This window comes from Myotis yumanensis, unplaced genomic scaffold (assembly GCF_028538775.1).
Source record: "Myotis yumanensis isolate MYYU_CA2020_CCGP unplaced genomic scaffold, mMyoYum1.0.hap1 SCAF_16, whole genome shotgun sequence".
NCBI classification, from domain to species: Eukaryota; Metazoa; Chordata; class Mammalia; order Chiroptera; family Vespertilionidae; genus Myotis; species Myotis yumanensis.
This window is the reverse complement of record NW_027223767.1, coordinates 42,046,456-42,067,460: the sequence shown is the minus strand read 5'-3', so window position 1 is coordinate 42,067,460 and position 21,005 is coordinate 42,046,456. Positions and strand designations below refer to the sequence as shown.

At 58.2% G+C, this 21,005-nt stretch overlaps 1 protein-coding gene across 1 annotated transcript; it reads left to right on the top strand.

Annotated features, from left to right (window-relative positions):
- The first annotated feature begins 3,396 nt into the window (after nt 1–3,396).
- On the top strand, nt 3,397–8,099 carry DLX4 (distal-less homeobox 4). Its single transcript, XM_070394908.1, has 3 exons — nt 3,397–3,655; nt 7,281–7,477; nt 7,857–8,099. Exons 1-3 carry the CDS (start codon nt 3,397–3,399, stop codon nt 8,097–8,099), a joined length of 699 nt encoding a protein of 232 aa, XP_070251009.1.
- The last annotated feature ends 12,906 nt before the right edge of the window (nt 8,100–21,005 follow it).

Below are 21,005 nucleotides of genomic sequence, written 5' to 3'. Positions count from 1 at the left end.
GCGACCCGCAAAGAACCTGCAACCCACTGTGCACCACGCGGGTCTCAGGTCCAGCCGCGACTCCTGAGGTGACTCCCGACACCCCAACGCCCCCACGACGCGGTGTCCCCCGCTCCGGACTCCGCCCTCGCTCCCAGGGCCTCACTTAGTGTGGGGCTCCGGGAGGAAGGCTGGGAGGGCCACTTCTGCGAGAGGCTGAGATATTGGTAGTGACAGGACAGCGCTCATTTTTGTTTTTCGTGCCTCCCTCCCTCCCTCCCTCCCCCTCCTTCTCGGTTTCATTATATTTGGGGGTTTTGGTTTTTGCAACTCACTCTAAAGCAAATGACAAAAGCATGGAGGCCTCCGGTACAGCCCCCGCCCCCCCTTTCTTATCCCTCTGGATAGCGTGAGTCTCAGAGTTGGGAGATGGCTGACCCAGTGGCCCAGTCCCTCAAGCCAGGAACTTGGAGTTGGAGCTGGAATGGGAACCCAGGCCTCAGGCCTCTGGGGCCAGCCCTCCCTCCCCTCTGATCAGACACATTTACAGCTCGTCCTAGCCCCCACCCCCACCCCTTGCCCCTTTGCTGACTCCCCGCTTCCCCAGGTGGGTGGGATGTGGCACCTGCCCAGGAGGATTTCTCTCTTGGGAACAGGTTTCCCAATCAGGTGCCCCTGGGTTCAGCAGAGGGAACCCTGAAAAGTGAGGTGATGATGGAGAGAGCGGGTTCCTCATTTGCAAACAGGATAATAGTATGGGGACGTCACTCCTTTTTTTGTAAAGCTGTGCAAGGATGGGATGCTGTGAATTTCAGGAATTCAAAGGGCTGCAGGGTGTTTCCTCCTGGCTCAGGGGGGTGAGGATCCTGCATGAGTTCAGCAAGCCCCCCCCCCCCCCAACTTAAAGAGGCTCTCACTACCGGCCTCCTGACTGTGGGGATGCCTAGGACAGAGGCCTGCTGGAAAACCCGCCTGCCCTCTCTTGCTCCATCCAGCACAGAAAGGACTCTGGGTACAGGGCCCCTGGAGGAAGTGTCATTCCACCCACCCTTTCAGTTCCACCTCCAAAGCACGTCCTTTGGGAAACCTCCCCCTGACAGAACTACCCAACTCCAAAGAGCATTCCCTTCCTTGGACGCTGTCCCTGGAACCCACCATAACTGCAGGCACTGTCCTGTGGCTGCCTCCCTCCAGGGGCAGATGCTGGTGGCAGAATGGAAGGTTTGTAAGAATAGATCCTTGCAAGTTCCCAGCTTCAGTTCTAAAGAGGTGGAGGAATGGCAGCGTTGGGTAGGAAAGGGGGAAAGGGGGAAAGGTGGTCCTCTGTGAAAACAACATGTCTCAATGGAGCGAACCCTGCATATCCTGTTGGATGAACGGGGGTGACTTCTCCAGCCTCGCAGAGGAAGGGCTCCCACACAGAGCTCCTTCTCCTGAGGCTCCAGCATTCAGATCCCAGTTGCCACAGATGTGTTGTCTTGGAAAACCTCCTCTCAGTCCATTCTAGTCGGGAGTCCAGATTGAAACTGACTTGCTCTTCCTACCCCAGGGACACCTGACTGGGGGCGGGGTCAACCCCCCCACCCCCAACCCCCACCCACCCACTCCCCCACCCACCCCCCCACCCCCCCTACCCCCCCCCACCCCCCTGCCACACACACACACCCCTTTGATCTTTCTGTCTAAAGAGACCAGTGCCCGGCCACTCCCAGTGCTTTCTCTAAGCTTCCCTCTCTCTCTGATCACTGCATTTCCCCACCCAATTCTAAGGCTGCTGTCTTCACGCTGAGCCCTGACAATGAGAGTGCGTGTGTATGTGCCAACATGAACACGCCTGCTTGAGTTGCAGACGCAAGTGAGAGGTGTGTATACGGATTTGGGGCTGTATCTGTCTCTCCTCTAACAGGAAGCAGCTTAGAGGTGTGTGGACATATGGTAGGTACACATACCTATGGATTTATACGCTTGGATTTTCAAGGGTACACACTGGCAATTCGGCATGTATAGTTGTGGGCCTGTGTAAGAGACAAGTATAGTGCTTTTATTCAGGGATATTGCTATTCATCTTTGGGTATGTGGCTGTGTGTACATCACAGCCTATACTCTGTATGTGCAGAGCCATGAAGGAACCTCTCTATTCTTAGAGGGATGCTCATGTGGACATCAGTTAGACACCGGTTGATGGGCATCTGCGAGTGTATATATTGTATCTGGATGGAGTGTCTGAGGTTGTGTACCTGTGGTCACAGATGCTTGTATGTGGACACTTGTCCACCAAGGTACTGGGCACTGATGTTTAGAGGCAGGTCCCGCACACAGACTGAAAATGCGGCCACCAACCGGGCCTGCTGCCTTTCCTACGCCCTCAGAGGAGCCATCAAACTGGACTAGCCTCCCACTCCCGGATTTTGTCCCAGTTCGTGCGCGGGGCGCCAGGGGACAGGTGGGACGTCACAGGGGCAGAAGCCCAGACTGTGGGTCCCTCAGGGGCCAGCAGGAGCTGGGGTGTAGCAACCAAGTGGGGCCACTGCCGGAAGCGGAAGCCAGGGCTGGGCGGGTGGGGGAGTGCTGGGGCGCAGTAGCCACGGGCCGAGGAGTGCCAGGCCCAGGGCACCCAGCGGGGGCGTGCGCGCCGCGTGCGTGCCAGGCGGCTGGGCGCCAGGCGGTTCCTCCCCCGACCCGGCGTCTGTTTACCAACAAGCTGCCGGCGCTCCGCAGCGACGCATTCCGACGCGTTGAATAAGCTGCCGGCGCTGGCGGTCTGCTCTCCACTTCCCTGCAGGTCCGTGGGTCCGATCCCGAGGGTGGGAGAGCCTGCCCAGGCTCCCTGCGCCCCCGCCGACGCGCGCTCCGGCGCCGAGCAGCTCCCCTCGCCCCTTGGGCATCGCAGCCCCGCCAACACCCTGTTTCTGCCTTCATGACCATCAAGTTCCCAGCCTGCCCCAATCACCCTGCCACCCCGGCAGCTCTCCGGACAGGACCCCAGGATAGCTGGGCCCAGAGCATGTGCACCGCCCCCCTCGCAGCCCCAGTTCCGAATTTTCCTACCTTGGGCTGCCCCGGGGGGCGGACCCTGGCCCCGGGCCTCCCGTGAAGTCACCGCGTGCGGTGGCCAATCCGGGGCGTCTAAGTGGGCGGGGCCCCTGTCAGTCCCGGGAACCGAACCCAAGAGCGAGAAGAGGGGGGCCCCCATGGACTTAGGGGGAGGGGAAAAGCCATGGGGGCAACCCCGGAACCCCTTTCCCAGGCGCGCTCTCCGCTGGATGAGGCGCAGAGAGACTTGCCCCGGGGTCTTGAGTGTGGGGGAGGCTAGCCGGGGGGCTCACTGGGCCTCAACGCCCGAGGCGAAAAGAGAGTTGAGAGAGCGGGCTGCGTGCGGGGTCATGGCTTAGGCCCTTCTGCCCCGGCCCGGCCGCAATGTCCTCGGTGCCCTGCCCCCTCCCTGGCCTGGACGCCTCCAACGCCGTCTTCCCGGATATCGCCCCCGTCCCATCGGTAGTGGCTGCCTACCCACTAGGCTTGTCCCCCGCAACCGCAGGCGCCTCGGATTTGCCCTACTCTGGGCCATACGGTCACCTCCTGCCCTACCCCTACACCGCCGGGCCGACGACGCCCGCAGACGCCTACCTGCCCTGCCAGCAGCCCGCGGCGCCCTCTCTGCAGGAGCGGGAGGCAGGTAAGTGCGCGGCTGCTCTCCCACCTCCGGGGTCTTGCTCCCGTGAGCCCCTAAACCTAGTCTTCGCCTGGTTGGGCGCAGCTAGCGGGATCCAGACCTTACTCAGATTCCACGGGATCTGGGGGTGGGAGGCGGGCAAAGGGATGGGGCGGGGGGTGGGGATGGGGATGGAGAGGTGGGGGAGGGGGGAGGGGCGGGGGCGCGTTGATCTAGGTCTCCTTTCAAGACCGACCTGGTTTCGATTTTCAGTGTGTGAAGCGGGGGCAGCGGGGCTCCCTACCCCACCCCCTGGAGCCCCCGGGGTTGTGTGTACCTACGTGTAACGGAAAACTGAAAGAATCCAGATGTGGGTGTGGGTGCCTAGCCCCTTCCCCAGGGTTCTCTCCGTCCTGCACGCCCCATTCCCCGTGTCGCCCCTCTCTGCTGCATTCGTTTTGTGCTCAAGCCCAAGCCTGGAAAATAGAAATCAGGTTCCAGCTGAGGGCAGTGGAAGTGGGGGCTCAGCTGGGGCCCCTTTCCCTCTGCTCCGGGGCCTTGCCCCAAGTGCCTGAGTGAGACTGGAAGCTGACCTGGGCTGGGACTCCACCATCCATTGTTCTAAGAATGTAGCCACGGGTGGGCCAGGCAGTCTCTCTAAGTTGCAAACCTCAGCCTTGCAGCCACAGGAGCAGGCCACCTCCCTCATCTTTGCCCCTGGCCTTTGGGGCCGGACAGTCCCGAGTTCCCATTGCCTGGAGCAACTCGGAGCTCCTGAGAAAGTGCTCACCGGAGGTCATCAAAGACGCCAAGGAGCGAGCCTGTCTTCCTGGTCCTGGGAACACTATACAGACACCACCTGTACCTTAGACCTCAGGTCCCCTGCAGCCCTGCCCCCACCTCATTGACCCCACAAAGGTCTTCGGCAGTTTCCTCCACGGTGGCACATGGATTGAATGGGTGACTTCGCTGGAATCAGCCCAGGACCAAGACATCTTCCTGCCTTCTGTCACTGCACCGAGACACAGACGCTCATAAGCATCAGAGCTAGGAGTGACCCTAGAAATTTGGGGGCTCCACCTCCTTGATGTACAGATGAGCACACAGAGGCCCAAAGAAAGGGTGTGCATGGGCAAAGGACACAGCCTGTTCCCAGGCTCCGCCGGGGCCTTGCAAATTGACTTTCACCACCTGAGGCCAGAAAAGTGGCTATTAGGGAAGGTTCTCAGAGCCCCCAAAAGTTAACTGCTTTCTGTGCCAGAACTGGGGCTGCCTCTCCCCGCTGGCTGCCGAGTCCGTCACTGGAGGACGGGCAGTTGGGGAAGGTGTCTACACATTATCTCGTTTCTGCAAACAATCCCTTGGTCCCTTCCCTTCGGAATATGCTGATGTGGTACATTTGTGTGTGCGTGTGCTGGGTGGGGTGGGAGTGAGATAACCCTGTCCTGATAACTGCTAAAAATGGGGAAGGTGTTTTGAGCCGTGCTAGCCACAGTCCCTGCCTCCCTCGCTTGGTCTAGGGACGAGAGAGTGAGAGTTCATTTTCTTTATGCAACTTCCCCGGGTGCAACGAAAACCACACTGGTCCTTAGACCGGATTGCGGCCTTTTTCCACGGAAACTGGTGGGTTTGGCTCGCTCTAGATGGAATGATTGGAGTGTGAGAGAGGGCCTGGGGTCCTCCTTGTGCCCCCACTCAGCGTCCACCCCCGCCTCAGGGGGAGGTTTGGCTCCACGTGAGGGAAGTGCCACCACCCTGTTAGCAGGCGACTGGAGGGAGGCCCTCCGGCTTCGTAGTGCGGACCAGGATCGATCTTGTCGGGACTTGCTGCAGCTGGTGTGGAGAGGCAGCTGTCCGTGAAGGGATCTGGGGGCGCTGCTGGGAGAGCTGGGGCGCCGAGGGCTGCGGGAGTTCAGGAGCCCGGGCGGGCAGCCTCCCAGGCTCTCTCGGCGTCATCCTCCGAAATGACCAGTCCACGCAGCCAGAGAGGTGGTCGCTGGGCTGCCAGCCCCAGGCTTGGAGCAGTAGGGTCGGAGCCGTGAAGGCCGACAGGCGCGGGCGGGAGCGGAAACCCAACCGTGTGTGTGTTTTTTCTGGGAATTGACTGAGGCGGGGGTCGAAGGGGGTGGATCTGAGAAGCCCGAAGCGCCCCAGGCCGAGGGAGAGGGATGCGGGGGAGGTGAAGGCCACTGGTCGCCGCAGCCGTCCAAGGGCGGGGGACCTGCCGTGTGGGTTGAGCCAGACAGGATGGAGGCCGAGGGGGTGGGACAAGCGCGGGCCCCAGCCGACTGCGCTCACGGGTCAAGCGCCCCTCGGCTGGGACGGCCGGCAGACCTGCGTGGAATGGTCGCCCTGAGCCCGAGGACAGTTCAGCCGCTCGGTCCCGCCCCGCCACCTGCATGCACTGGTCTCCGTGTCCCCATGGAGTGGCGCAGGTGGGAGCCGCCGCGTCGGAAGCGGAGTATCTCTCGCCCCCCGCCCCCCGCCCCCGCGTTCAAGGGCCGGGCTGTCCCACGGCCGAGATTCCTCGGAGGCCGGGGGCCCAGCGGAGGGGCAGGAAGTGACCAGATCTTCCGCGGCCACAGCGCAGCGCGGTCCAGGAGGGGCCGGAGGGCTGCGCAGCCGCGCGCTTTGCGCTCTGCAGACCCGGGAGCCACCCCGTGAGCCCGGGCGGGCGGCCTCTAGGGTCCCCGACAGCCTCCTCCCCCAGCCAGCCCGCCGCGGGGAGGGAACGGTGGTCGGTTTTCCCGCAGAGTGTGCCGGAGGAGCCGGGAGGCATGCACACCCTGGGGGCCTGTCCACACTCTGATGCTGGAAGGGGTGCGGATCCCGGCCTTCCAGGCCAGCGCGGCCGACCCACCCTTCCTCCCGCAGCGGAGAGGTTGCCACGCAGACGCCGGCAAGTTCCTCTAACTAGCGGTTCTCAACCTGTGGGTCGAGACCCCTTTGGGGGTCGAAGGACCCTTTCACAGGGGTCGCCTAAGACCATCGGAAAACACACATATAATTACATAGTGTTTTGTGATTCATCACTATGCTTTAATTGTGTTCAACTTGTAACAATGAAAATACATCCTGCATAGCAGATATTTACATTACGATTCATAACAGTAGCAACATTACAGTTATGAAGTAGCAACGAAAATAATTTTATGGTTGGGGGTCACCACAACAAGAGGAACTGTATCAAAGGGTCGCGCCATTAGGAAGGTTGAGAACCGCTGCCTAAGCATCGCCTAGGAGTTCCTCTCGCCTGGAATGCCCTTCCCCCGTCCTCTCCGGGCCTCAGCCCAGCCCTCCACCCAGCCTTTCAGCCCTACTCCGCCCGCCACACCCCAAGCTGGCGCCACCGCCACCGGCTGAACTTTGACCTCTCGCCGCGGGCACCGCCCCTAGCCTCGCTCGGGCCCTAGGCGCTTTCTCCCTAGGTCACCGGGCCCCTGAGAGCGTGAGTTCCCTGAGGGCAAGAGCTGCGACTGGTCCCACCCGGAGCTCAGTGGACGTGAAGTTTGAAAGGAGCGTGGAGCGGAGGGTAGAGAAGAGCTTTTTGCAAATCCGAGGCCAGCCTGCCAACGAGATGCAAATGAGCCTATAAAACTGCGCGTCCGACCCTCTTTCGTCTCACCCTCTGTCCTGTGCTGTCCCCCAGACTCCGAGAAGCCGCCGCTGTCCCCGGAGCCCTCGGAGCGGCTCCCGCGGGCCCCGACCAAAAGACTGCGCAAGCCGAGGACCATCTACTCGAGCCTGCAGCTGCAGCATCTAAACCAGCGTTTCCAGCACACGCAGTACCTGGCGCTGCCCGAGAGGGCACAGCTGGCTGCACAGCTCGGCCTCACCCAGACCCAGGTGGGGCCGGTCCCATCCTTCCTGCATGCTAACCATTCCTCCGTGTGTTCTCTGGGAACTCACCCCCCAGGGTGGGAATGACAGATGAGTCCCTTAGCCCTGTGATCACAAGTTCTCCAGGGTGTGTGCAGAGCTGGCCCTCAGTAATCTGGGGGAATGTATTACAAGGTGTTGGGGGAGGGGGAGGCTTAGGTCGAGGAGGGTACCCAGAGTGGGAGAGCTCAGGGGCGTCCAGGGCTATGGAGGGCTGGAGCCAGCGTTCCCAGTGTCCGCTCTTCTCCCAGGACTGCGCCCTACTGCTGGGTCCCTTTACTTTGTCTCATCCTTCCACACCTATACTCCGCCTGATCTTTCATTCTTTCCCCTTTTCTCCCTGAAGGTAAAGATCTGGTTTCAGAACAAACGTTCCAAATACAAGAAGCTCCTGAAGCAGAACTCTGGGGGGCAGGAAGGGGACTTGCTCGGGAGGCCCCCCTCCCTGTCTCCCTGCTCCCCGCCCCTGCCATCCCTCTGGGATCTCCCCAAGGCAGGGGCCCTGCCTGCTGGGGGCTATGGCAACAGCTTTGGGGTCTGGTACCAGCATCACTCCCCAGATGTTCTGGCTCCACCTCAGATGATGTGAGCCTGGGCAGAGGTGGGTTGGGCCTCCTACACAGCCCAGGACCCAGCCCACCCGCACCTCTTCTGGGCTGGGAGGAAACCGGCTCCAGATGGACTTTCTCAGGATGGCGAGGAACTAGAGGAGAAAAAGGCTGGGATGGAGTCCTGTCCCCCTCTGCCCCATAACCCAAAGAGCCTAAGAAAGAACCTCGGTCTCAGCTACTGCTCCTCACCACTGCCACTTTCCCTTCAGCTGGTCAGAGGCTCTGGAGAGTCATTGGCTGGAGTTCAGACTGCTCCCAGGACCCCTTGTCTTGCCACCCCCTCCTTGAAGGACCACAGTCCCACCGCAGTCTGGAGTCAAAACCAGCAAGAAACACTGAGTGATTTTAATTCGTGTGCCTTGGACCTTGCCCAACCCTTTTGAGAGCAAGAGCGGGCGTGAGGTGGGCACCCAGCCTTCAAGGTGACCACCATCAGCTCCCACCTCCCAGTGTTTCCTGGAGGTCAGCCCATCACCCCATAACTGATATACCTTCTCCCCTACATGTGAGGGAGAGGAATGCTGAAAATGTGGAGTTTGTAGGCCTCTGGGTAATTTATGTTCTCTTCCTTAAAAAGCCCTCTTTCCCCCCCTGTTTACAATTTTGAGTAGATAATGGATTCAATGATCCTTATAATTCAATGAGTATTTATTGAGCCCTGCCTCTTACCTAACAACCCCACATGCACATACTCTTGGGAACACAGTAGGGTAACCCTTTGGGCAGAATGGGGACAAATAGGCTCCCTGGAAGCGTGTATGTAGAGACCCCCCAAAGAGGTGGCGTGGGCCCAACAGTTCCGCTCCTCACAGCTGTCTCTGTCTAAAGGAAATACATTGATAACCAATCTGACTAGCATCCCCATGCTCTTGCCATCACCCCTCCTACTGTGACTTCCCGAAATTAAAGTTTGTACGAAAAGCTGGGCCCTGGCTCTGAGGTGTGTTTGTTTCCTGACTTCTGGGGCTGGCTGCTCATCTCCCTTCTCAGCCCCAAATTAGAGGCGCTGGAGTCTGGTTTTGCCTCTACCGCTAGCTCTGTGGTTCTAGTTCTAGAATGTTCTAATAACGTCTGTATTTTCATGATGCTCCGGTGTGAAACCAGAAGATGCTAATGCTGGGAACGACCCAAGTCTGAATGGTCCTCACCAGCAGAGTCTCTTGGCCCAGTTCTGGAAGGAGCCAGACACCACACAGCCCCCTGCGCCCCACCTTCAGCCCCGAGAGACCCTGCTCACCTTGGAAGAGGATGTGCCCACCAAGTCGATCCAGTCCATCCCTGAGAGAAGAGTGCTCCTTGAGGGTGGCAAGGCTCCAGCCCACCTAGAGGAAGGCGTAGGAGGTGGAGGAGAAGAAAACCCCAGAAGGAACTGGACTTCTCCATCCAATAAACATCCCAGATGCCAAGGTGATGGCGGCAGACCCTGTGGGCTAACGGATACCAAGGTGACCCAGAGACTCTGCAGGCTCACAGGGGAGCCAGACAAATGGCCAGCCACTTGTGTGGTGCCAGGCTCATGGGTAAACAGAAGTGTGGGCATAGTCCAAGGGCCCCAGCTAGGCCTGGACCCATTGGTAGACTCATAGCCACCCTACCCCACCATACATACAACACCCCGTGGCAGGGGGGCCAGGGTAGCCAATAATTCAGGGAATCCAGCCCAGCTTGACTGGAGGGGTGGGGGAGGGGCCTCCAAGTCCAGGAAAAAAGCTCCCAAATCCAGCTTTCCTCTTACTGCCTAAACCTGTTCCCAGGCACACAGGGCCCGCCCTATCTGGAAAGACCACTTAGGTACCTTGAGTCAACCCCACCGGCCAGAGAAAGGCCCAAATTGACTTGTGTGTAGAGTAGGAGGGTGTGCCATTCAGTGGAAGTCCCCTGCCTCGGGAGAAGGTCTGCAGTCAGTCCCCCTAGGCCCTGTTCTGGGTCAGTGAGCACCCCCACTTCCCAAAACACACATGGAGCTTTCTCCTGGGGATGGCAAATGGCACAGGGCAGGCCAAAGCCAAGATCCAGGAGCAGTGAAGAATGAGGGTGTCAAGAGGAGAAACCTCCTCTTCCTCAGCACCAGTGCCTTCCCCCCACCCCTGGCTCCCCTCTTTCCATGGCTCTCAGGGGACCCTGCCCCAGATCCCTCCTCTGGGTCTCCTCTGAGGCCACAGGCCCTCCGGGCTGCTGTTCCCTCCCACTGCAGGTAGCACACTCCTCCTCTTTCCACAGACCCACGATAAGATCTACCGCCCCATCTCGGAAAGCCTCCAAAGGCGAGATTAATTGGACAGCCAAACACGAGTCGCATCGTTAAAACAACAGCCCAGGTTGTAAAGTTAAGTAGCAGGAGTGTAATTGCTCTCCCAGCCAGAGGCCTGCTGAGCTGACAGCCATCTCCCCCTTTCTACCCTCATCCATCTGCCCTTTCCAGGGGGAAGGAGAGTCTTTTCTTCCTTGGGAGCTGGTTCCGTTTCCCTGAGCTCCTGGGTGACAATGGGACTGGAACCCCAGCAGGGGAGGAGCCCATCCCCCCTCCCTCCAGTCCTCTGAGCTGGAGAAGGGGAACTTGTGGTTTCTTCCCAGGAGGGAGCCCCTCTCAGAAAATTGGGTCAATAAGGAAGAGAGGATAAGACCGAGTGGTTAAGAATGAGGGCTTTGGCCCTGGTCAATGATCATTGTCTTGTGCACCGAAAGGTTGCTGGTTTGATTCCCAGTCAGGGCACGTACTCAGGTTGTGGGTTCAACCCATGCAGGAGGCAACCAATTGATCTCTCTCTTCCTCTCCCTCTCCCTTCCTCTCTCTCTGAAAAAAAATTTGTTAAAAAGATTTTTTTTTTTAAAAAAGGGGGGCTTTGACCTCCAAAGACATCCAGTCTCCTGTATGACTTTTGGCAAGTGACTGAGTCTCTCTCTGAGCCACGTTTTTCTGCCCCTTCGATGGGAATACCAATAGGACCCGCTCCGCAGTGTGGCTGTGATGATGAAATGAGATAGTGCTTGTAACATGCTTGACACGGTGCCGGAACACAGTAAGCACTTATAAAGGGCATTTACAGCTGCCGTATGATGATCAGGGAGGAGGGGCCGTGGCGAGGGTGAGTTCATTCTGCCGCTGCCATCCATTCACTTCTCCCCTCTGGCCCATCTGCCGCCCGAGGGGAGGGAAGGGGAATGGGGCTGGAGACTCCACACATCCCTGGCCACCACCGTTTGAGAGCAGGACGCAGGCAAGGCCTTCAATGCACTGGGCACGGAAAATCAGCTGAGACTGGGAAATGGAAACAACGCGGAGCCCAGGGCACATTCTCTCCCCTACAAGGGTCTCGGCCGCAGGAAAGCTGACTCCGGCTCCCCTTCCCTCTCCCCGCATGCTATTTTAAGACATGCTCCCCATTTTCTCCCCCAACAAAATGAGATTCAATTAATTCAATTAAAGCAATTTTGGGAGCAGCTCCTGAAGGCTTTCAATGTGAGATAATTACAAGTAATTTGCTCCTGTGAAGAGGAAAAGGGCACCCAGGGTCTGGGGGGAAAGGAGGTGGCCCCCTCCCCACCAAACGCGCACACACACATCTAGAGGGATTCCACGCTGCAATCTTAACTGCCCTCCCATTGGCCAAATTACTTGCAGGTGGGGAGAGGGAGAATGTGGTGGTGGGAGGGGGCTGGGAAGACACTGAGTGACAGGCGGCCCCTCCCCCAGCCTCAAATCCTCTGTGCACAGAGAGGTGGGGGGCTGGTTGTTCCCGACAAAATGCCTGCGCAGCCCTAGCAGCTGATTACTCAGCTCCCAACCTCATTTGAGCTTGGATGCCTGAACTTGCCTCTGGGATTGTATCCAGAGTCAATGGAATGTTATCCGGGTAGCTGAGGCCTGTGTAGACGGGGCCTTGGAGATCAAGGACTAACCCCATCACTTATAAGGGATGTGGGTAGAGAGGAGGAAGGCCGGAGAAGGCAGACACTGACTTCCTGCTCTCAGGGAGGTGATGGTACACCCACTCTCTCTCCTCCCCTGATCTAGTGCTTTCTAGTTCTGCCTAGTACCTACTCTCAGCTCTTCCTGTGGCCGTGGTGGCAAATCTCCTCTCGGCTTTCTGTTCTCAGGGCCACTGAAGCCTCTTTCTTCAGAAAAGTGTCCTGCAGGTGTTGCCCAACACCAGCTCGCCTGGGATGACCCTTTCCTTGCCTGGGCTCATTTGACCTGGGAGGAGGTGGAGGTGGAGCTGATGGTGCTAAGAAGGGATACAGGTAGAGACTAGGAGATGGGCTTCAGGTCTCTGCAAAGACCCCTTAAACCCAGCCCACAAAGTAGCTAGTTTTCAAAGGATTGGGGTTCCCCTTTACCTGGGAGCCCTGTTCCAGGAGGTGCGTAATGTTTTAACAATTATGTGGGAAAAGAAAAACTCCCTGACCCCCCCATCCCCCATAAATTCCTGTTTTTATCTTCTCTCCCATCTTTCTTCTTGCTTCTCCCCTTCCAAGGAGAAGAATCGGGGCTCCTTCGGCTCTAGTCTCCCCGCCTCCAGCCCCTGCCCTGCCCCTTCTCTGAGTAGCATGCATGGCTGTTGGCCCAGGGGGAGCCAGGGGAAAATCCTATCAGTGAGTCCTGGGCTACTGCTGTCTCTTCCCTTCTGAGATGGAAAACTTAGAGAGGGAAAGTGGCCCCTCTCCATCCGCTCCTTCCCCCTTTCCTGGCCAGCCCAGCTTGGCTAAAAGGGGGGCAGGGGGAGTTAAAGACCCTTCCACCCCAAACCTCAACATACAAAGGTCCCAGTCAAATGCAGAGAGATGCAGGGATCAGGCACAGGGACATCATAATTGCACACACATTTCCACAGAAGACGATGCCTATACGGGCAGGCAGACACCCACGGTGGCATACAGAGCGGGCAGAGCCGCACACAGAGACACATGTGAGCATGTATGTGTTCATGAAGCCTTCCCATGGTTGTACATGGACATATATGAGAGAGCCCAACACAGAGGGATGAACCAAGAAGGAGACACACAGGGGCTTAAACATATGCAGAAACAGACAGAAACAACCCAGAAACACACACCAACTAGCCTCCTTGGGAGCGAAGAGAACCAGTGTCTCCTATTTTCTTCTCCTTCTCCTTCTCCTTCTCCTTCTCCTTCTCCTTCTCCTTCTCCTTCTCCTTCTCCTTCTCCTTCTCCTTCTCCTTCTCCTTCTCCTTCCCCTTCTCCTCCTCCTCCTCCTCCTCCTCCTCCTCCTCCTCCTCCTCTTCCTCCTTCGTTTTCCTCTTCCTCCTCCTCCTCTCCTTGACTCTTTCCACTCCTTCTCATTCCTGCCCCCTTTCCTCTCCTGTTTTCTGGGACTATGTCCCTTATAAGCAGTTGGGGATGGAGACCGAATAGCCACAGAAACCAGATGATTTTATTATGACTCTTTTTCTTTGTTCTCTGAAGCTTTGCCTCCTTGACCCGAGTTCTAGCAAGAGCTCCTATCCCAGCCCCTCCTGGAACATCCATGGTTTCCAGACATGGCCATGGATTCCATCCCTGGCACAGGAACCCGAAGGCTGTCCCCTCAGTGCACCCACTGATCCCTCTATTCCCCTGCCCTGACGGGGAGGGACGAGGGGAGCCTGGGATCAGAGGGTGGTGAGAAAAGCACTGCTCTGCTACTACTTGCTGTGTGACCTTGGGCAAGTCACATACCCTCTCTGAAGCTCAGATAATAACTCTTGCCAAATTCATATTCTCTCTCTCTCTCTCTTTCTCTCTCTCTCTCTCTCTCTCTCGGGTTTGATGTGTGTTCACCAGCACTTTCCACCCCAGTCGGAGGCTTTGCAAGGCAGAGCTTGTCTCCCATCAGATTGGAGACTCCCTGAACGTAGCGCTTTGCTCCCCTCACCCCCATCACATTGGATGCATTCTGTGGCTCTTTCCAACCCCATAGCTTGATGCCTATAAGGTCCTCAGCCCCACTGGCATCCTGGGAGATGTGTCTGGCCAGCCCAGGAAGGAGAAAGGAGTTGGCCCCAAGCTTCCACCAAACATCAAGTTTTTTTGTTTGTTTGTTTTTTTTTATTCAAGTGCCAGGCTTTCAGCTTCCCTGGTCCAAAAAATGGAGAGATTACTTCATTTGCGGGGAGGGTGCCACTCTCCGTGGAACTCCCATGGAATACATTCCTCTCTGAGCCATCCGCTCTCAGATTTCAGCTGGATTCAGGGTCAGATAGAAGGAAAACCCTTTGGTCAGCATGAACCTGTAGCCCCCACTCTCTTACTCTCCCCACTTCACGCTGATGAACAAGATACAGGCCTTTGAGTTCCTGTGCCAGGGATGGAATCCATGGCCATGTCTGGAAACCATGGATGTTCCAGGAGGGGCTGGGATTGGAGCTCTTGCTAGAACTCGGGTCAAGGAGGCAAGGCTTCAGAGAACAAAGCAAAAAGGTACATAGACCAGAAGATGCCTCTGGATTATCCCACGGAGGTCAGAGGCTCTGCTCAGGAATCCCGTTGGCCTAGACGTCCACCCCATGGTCACCTCCTCTGCCCTGTTGGGCCTGCCTCCTCGGGGCCTGTACTCCTCCCTCAGACTGGAGGCTGCCAGAGAGCCAGGCACTGGCCTCCTCTCTCAGTCTGTGGGTCACCTCCATCCATGGCTCCTTCCTCTGCCAGATCGCTCCTCCCCCAACCCTGCTGCTCTCACTCTCTTAGGGGTGAAGGGCCTCAGCGCATGGGGTTGGGCAGAGGACTAAGACTGGATGGGGGCACGTGACCCCACTCAGGTTCCACCTCTCCCTGCACATCACCTGCTACAGCCCCACCACCGAGACCCCTCCTCTCCGGCTGGACCGGGAGCTGCTTTCTTGGTCTCAGCATGCCAGGGCCTGTTGCAAACTCCTCCTCCCAGCCCCGGAGCCACCACGAATTCTTTGCTCCAGCAGATTCTGGGGGAAGCCAGACTTAGCGGAGGCTCCTGACATGCCTCTGCTGGGCTCCTGTCACATTCCCCAAGCCCAGGGGAATCAGCTGGACCCACGGAGGCAGGCTTCCTCCACCCCAGGTGACCTCCTCCTTAAGTCCTCCTCCCTCCCTCTCCAAAGCCTGAATCTGCCTGGGACTCATCCCTGGCTTTGGATGCCTCCTGCTCCCAGCCCCTTTACAGCCACATCTGAACAACAAGAACTATTCCCCCTGGTTCCCTGAAAAGTAAAACATGTTTCTTCCTTCAGAGAGACTTCACGGAGTCTCTGGAATGCAGACACACATTACAAGGTCTTGGGCAAGTCACTTTACCTTTCTGGGTCTTTATTTCCCCTCCTCCACAGTGGGGATAATGATCAAAATATCTCGGAAGGTCATGGAAACAAGGAGCGTGTACTCTTGCTAAGTTCTGAAATACACCGGGTGCGCACGGGGATATGGTAACCCAGTCCTTCACCTTGGTCACGTCAATTTGGTCCTGAATATGTCCTTTCCCCACCCACCTGAATTCTCCTCTGACCCATCGGCTTACCACGTCATGGTGAAGAGTACAGTTCCATCCCTAGAAACACAAGATAATAAGGAGCCGGATGCCTGAGTTCAAGTCCAACTCTATGACCTTGGGCAAGTTTCCTAATCTCTCTGCGCCTTACCTAACGCACTTGGAAAATGAAGATAATGATAGCATAGGCTTCACCGCGTTGTTGTGAGGACTAAATGAGATAATACAGTGAGGATCCAGCCAGGATGAGTTCTTATTATTTTCTCCAACTACCAAGCAAGAAAAACCTTCTCTGTCCCTGAAGGACTTGCCCAAGTCCCCTTATTCTTCTGTTGCTCACCACCTGAGAGCAGAACTCCAGCCTGGCTGTCTTCCCCAGGCGCCCAGCAGCATGAGTGGTGGGCTGGACAGAAGCTGCTTTGTGAAGAGCAGAGAAAGTTGTGCAGGAGGTGGCTCAAGGGTGAGGATGGCTGAGGGAGCTCCCAGGACAGCTTTCGGGGCTCCCCAGGTGAGAAGCTGAGCACCCTCCCGACCCAGATCTTGGGAGGATCTGAGTCTGAGCTCGGGGTCAGTTTTCTCCTGCTTCCCTTCCTTACCAGCTGGCCTGCGGCTCCCTCTGGCCTCTTGTTTTCCTCAGTTTACCCCCTACCCTCCCTTAGCCAAGGGCACGTCACCTCCTCTCCCCCCATTGGTGATTGTTGAGCTTAGGGCAGGCCTTACTGGCTCCAGGGGTGGGCGTGGGGCAGTGCCACACGCGTTGCATGACGTGGCCAGGCGCCTTCGGTGCGTAGGGAAGGGCACACTGCTGCCACCGTGGCTGCCGCCTCGGCTGCACCCGTTTGCCAGGTGCAAGGTGAACTGCCTGGGGTGGGGGGGGACTCCCCCCTCCCCCCGCCCCAGTTAATCCTCCAGGGTGTGGAGTCTCCCTTCCCTGCTTACTCAGCAGACATTTCCAATCCTGCTCCATTTGCCCCAGGAGACAACCCAGGAATTTGGGCCTGGAGGCCCCGCCCCTGCAGCCCCATCCCCAGGTCTGCCTTCTTCCGGGGTGTCTATCCTGGCTGCCCTGGGCCCCTCCGCCCTTCCTTCTCTCAGAGAGCCCATCAGGGCTCAGCAGGCCAGCAGGTCAATTCCATACTTCACCCCCTCAAACCTCCTCAATTCACCAGCCAGCGGACTGGGCCAATTTCAACAACAGCAGTGTGTGTGTGTGGGGGGGGGGCGGTGGGGGGGTGCTCAAATCATCAGGTCTGACCTACTTGTCACCCAGAGGACAATCTTGGTTCTGCAGTCCAAGGCCGGGGCTTGGGAGCCCCCTCAGTAGTGCCTTCCAGACCTGACCTGGTGTGGCAGAGGAGCACTGCCCCTCATTTGCTGTGTGACCTCGGACAGGTCACACCGTCTCTCTGGGCTGCTTCCCAATGCTCAGATGAGATAATGCCCAGTGAGGGCACGGTCCCTGTCACTTCCTGCCCCTCAGGGGCAGCGATTGGGGGCAGTCACTCCCCTCAGCCTCACAGCCCCTCATCTGATGGGAGAGGAGCTGTGTGAGCGGTCCCCAAAGTTCTCGGGGCTTCATTTACTCATTCAGTCATTTCATGTTCACTGAGCATCTTGCTGCTCTGGCCTGTGCTGGGCGTGGTGGGTGGGTCGGTGTCTCTCAAACACGCCCAGGTCCCTACCCTCATCCCTGGTGCCCCAGCTCTCTCCCCAGGGACCTCGGTATAAAGACTTGTCCAGACCACTCGCCTTCTAGCCCAGCAATCCTCCCCAGGGTGAACACAAATACTCCGCGTGGTCCATGGCCCGTGCTGTGAGCTGGGACGAGGCGGCGAAGAAGGAAAGAGTCACCCAGTTAGTAGTGACCAGCAGGGCAAATGACAGAAGAAGAAAGATGGAAAGTGGGGTGTATTGGGATCCAGGCTGGAGGTCCAAAAGGGCCCCCTCGAAGAGCTGGAGGCTGGCCTTCCTGACTCCCTGGTCATAGCCTTCTCCACAGCCCCCCCCTCCATGGGGGCCCCCTGCCCCGAGCCCCACCTGAGCCCCCATCAGCACTGTCCTCCGGCCCCTCTTCCCGGGGCTGCGGAGGAAACTCATCTCCCAGCACATTTTGGCTTCTCAGTCTCAGGCTGCCGGGTGGTTGGTAAACAGCTTATTAAGGTGATTAACGCTGCAATTAAAGCTGGAAAAACAGAGGCCAGGATGCTGGCTGAAGGCTCCCCTTTCCCCCCTTATGTTCTCCCCCTTCCCCTCCCTCCCCTCCTCTTTCATCCCCTCAGGGCTTGGTTGATGCAACATGGCCTGACTTGGCCAACCAGAGCCCTCCCGGGGCACTGGGAAGCTGGGTATCAGGGGTCCTGTCTCAGCTGCCCAGAGCCCCTTCCCATGGAGGTGCGGGGTGGGGGGGTGGTGGGCTCTGCTGAACTGGGAAGTAAGTGGTAGCGATGATGTGCTGCTGAGGCAGGTGGGGTATGGAGGCTGAGTTGGGGTGAGGTCTCTAAGATGCCCTGGTGCCTGAGACCCCTTAAGGGAGGGGCCTTAGGGACAGGATCACCCTTCTCATCCACTTCCCCACGTGAGAGGGGCCGGGCTGTCCCCTCCCAGAAGTGGGGCCAGGGAGCTAGACCCCGGCCCTTCCCTGAGCCCAGCATTCAGGGGGGGATTTAGGGACCCTCTGGATGCACGTCTCCCCTCCAGCATCAGCTCTCAGAAACCCTGAGGGTCCACACGACCACGCTCTCCGCTCTCCGGCTCTCCCCAAGCCTCCTACCTCTCCACCACCCTCCCCCCCCCCCAGTCCTGCAAGGGGAGTTATTCTGTAGGCGGGGTCCCCAGGGAGTATGGTCCCAGACCCCCAGCTCTGCCTGTCATAGCTGCCATCCTTTAAGGCATCATTCAAATGCCACCTCTCCCTAAAGGCTTCCCACTGCCACCAACTGCCCCTCCCCTGCCCCCTGAAGCCATCCTGTCCTCCCCGACTGGGTTGGGTTTGCACAACAAGGGGACCTGTCCAGGGTGGGCCCTGCCAGGCCCTGCAGCCCCCAGCACGGGTCTGTGCCTTCCTTCCCCAGGCTGCGCTCATCCGTTGTACCAGCTCCCAGAGCTGCCTGGCATGCAGCAGGTGCTCAATACCTATTCGTTGACTTACTCTAGTTTCGAGCGTCCCTAGAGATGGGTGGACCAACCAAGGTGGCAAGTGCAGCCGGGGACCTGGGTCTGAATCCAGGGGTATGGGAGCGGAGGAGGGGGCAGGAGGTGAGTGGGGAGCAAGCCCCATCCGCCCTGTCATCCATCGTCACTAGCAACTTTCATTAGCTGAGCAGCACTCACCGCGCTGGGCAACTTGTTAAGCATTTTCCTCACATTATCCTATTTAATCCTCTCAACAACCCTGCTGGGTAAGTAGCATCACCCCTCTGTGACAGATGAGGAAACCGAGGCTTAGGAAGAAGGTTAAGTGACTTGCCCACGATCACACACTCGGTGAAGAGGTGGAGGCAGGATTCAGGCGGTGTCAGCTGACTCCAGCGTGCACATTCCAGGCCACAGCAGGAAGCTTTTTTTAGGACCAGCCCTGGGGAAGAAACCCAGCCCCTCCCCCCCTCCCCCTCTCCCCGGGCTCTTCCCTGGGAGGAGCCCTGGTGGCTGAGGTGGGCGGAGCGTCGGTGGCTCCAGCTCTGGGACACTCTGCCCTGGGGCATCTTCGTAAACTAAGTAGCAGAAAAGCCCATTAAGAGAATCCATTCTTCAGACGGACCTGGGTTCAAATTCCAGCATTGCCAGGAGTATTAGCTTTGTGACCCTGACGAACCGCTCAGAGCCTCTGTGTCCCAAGCGGGTGCTCTACCCCCCATATGAGGCACCCAGGTTGCTGTGAGGATCACATGCCAAGTGCCTGGCACAGAGCAGGCGGTTAGCAAATGCCAGCTGTTACTCAGGTTTGGGAGAACAGTGACCCTCAGGGCAGACCGGGGTTCTCTAGCCCCCCTCTTCCCCAAAGGTTTTCACAGGGTGATGGGAGTAGTCAAAAAGCACCTGGCCCCACCCAGGCCCCCCACCCAAGCCCCTGTCCTTGTGTCCCACCAGTGCTGGTGAAGGTGACCTGAGCAGCCCGGAGGTGAGGCGAGGAGGAAGGGGAGGTCAGGGGTGGGGCTGACCCCGAGGGAGGTCACGGGGCAGTTGATCCAGCCTGACAGAGCAGGGATGAGCAGGGTGGAATTAGGAGCTTACAACATCCTTTCATCCCGCAGCAGCCCGCCCGCCAGCCTGCCCGCCCAGCCTCCCTCCTTCCTTCCTCTCTCTTTCTGCCCTTTTTTTTCCCTCTCCCTCCCTTTGCTGGCAGCCCAGCCCTAATAAAATGCAGTGTCTCCAGCAAGTCTGCCGGCTGCCGCCTCGCTGCTCCTGCCTGCACGCAGCCCTCAAACCAAACTGCTCAGCTCAGCCCCGCCTGGCAGCTGCCACTTAACCCTTGCCAACCCGGCTGGCGTCCTCGGGCTGAAGGCCCTCCTCCCTTCTGCCTCCCTCAGGCATGGGGGGAGGGGAAGGCCTGCTCTCTGACAGGAAGAAGGGTGATATGGGGGCGGGGGTCCCCATTGTTCTGGAGCCCCTGCCCGAGAACCCCTCAGCCTGTGCCTGTGACTGCTGTCTAGCAAGGGCCTTCGGTGAGACCAGCTCCGTGTATCCCAGACTTATTCTGCTTCCCACCTCCCAACAGCCCCAGGGGTCAACAGGGTGAGGACTGTTGTCCCCATTTGACAGATGAGGAAACTGAGGCCTGACAGGCTGAGCTGGGTCACCTTGGCTGCTGGGTGGTGTCACTGATTCTCCATCCAAGATCTTTTCCAGAATAGGGAGCTGCCTCCGCCACTGCGTGTGTGTGTGTGTGTGTGTGTGTGTGTGTGTGTGTGTGTGGCGGGGGTTACTTGAGTGATGCGTGTTTGTGCACCTGGGGGCCCTCTCTCTCGTGGAGTGTTATGGCTTTGGCTTTATACGTGTGTGATGCTAAGGGGTCTCAGGTGTGTGTTGTGTCTACATATGTGCCTACAGATGACGTTCGTCTTAAGAGGGATTCCACGGTGTGTGATGATGCGGAGGCGTCAGTGTGTATCTTGGTACGTGTGTGTATAGGAGAGAGTTAGCTTCACAGTTGTGTGCATACATCCCCATTCACGGTGCCTCCCATCTGGGCCAAGATGTGTCCCTCACTCGCAGCTCCATTCATCCTACCACCTCCAGCTCGGTCTCCACAGTCTTGAGTCGGGCAGCTAGAGAGGAGGGTGGTGGCAGCAAGCAGGCACTGAGTCAAGGCCTGCGCTGTCCCTGGGAAGTAAACACAGAACCCCTCGTCTGTTTGCTTTCATCATCCAGCCTGGATCCCAGTGGCCTGGGGTCCCTGCCAACTGTGAGAGCAGTGGTATTCCCCTTGCCT

What these genes read in the sequence shown, in the direction of transcription:
- DLX4 (XM_070394908.1), top strand. Translation starts at nt 3,397, where the DNA reads ATGTCCTCGGTGCCCTGCCCCCTCCCTGGCCTGGACGCCTCCAACGCC. An exon ending in TCTGCAGGAGCGGGAGGCAG is followed by an intron (nt 3,656 to 7,280) that starts GTAAGTGCGCGG and finishes GCTGTCCCCCAG; the next exon opens with ACTCCGAGAAGCCGCCGCTG. An exon ending in TCGGCCTCACCCAGACCCAG is followed by an intron (nt 7,478 to 7,856) that starts GTGGGGCCGGTC and finishes TTCTCCCTGAAG; the next exon opens with GTAAAGATCTGGTTTCAGAA.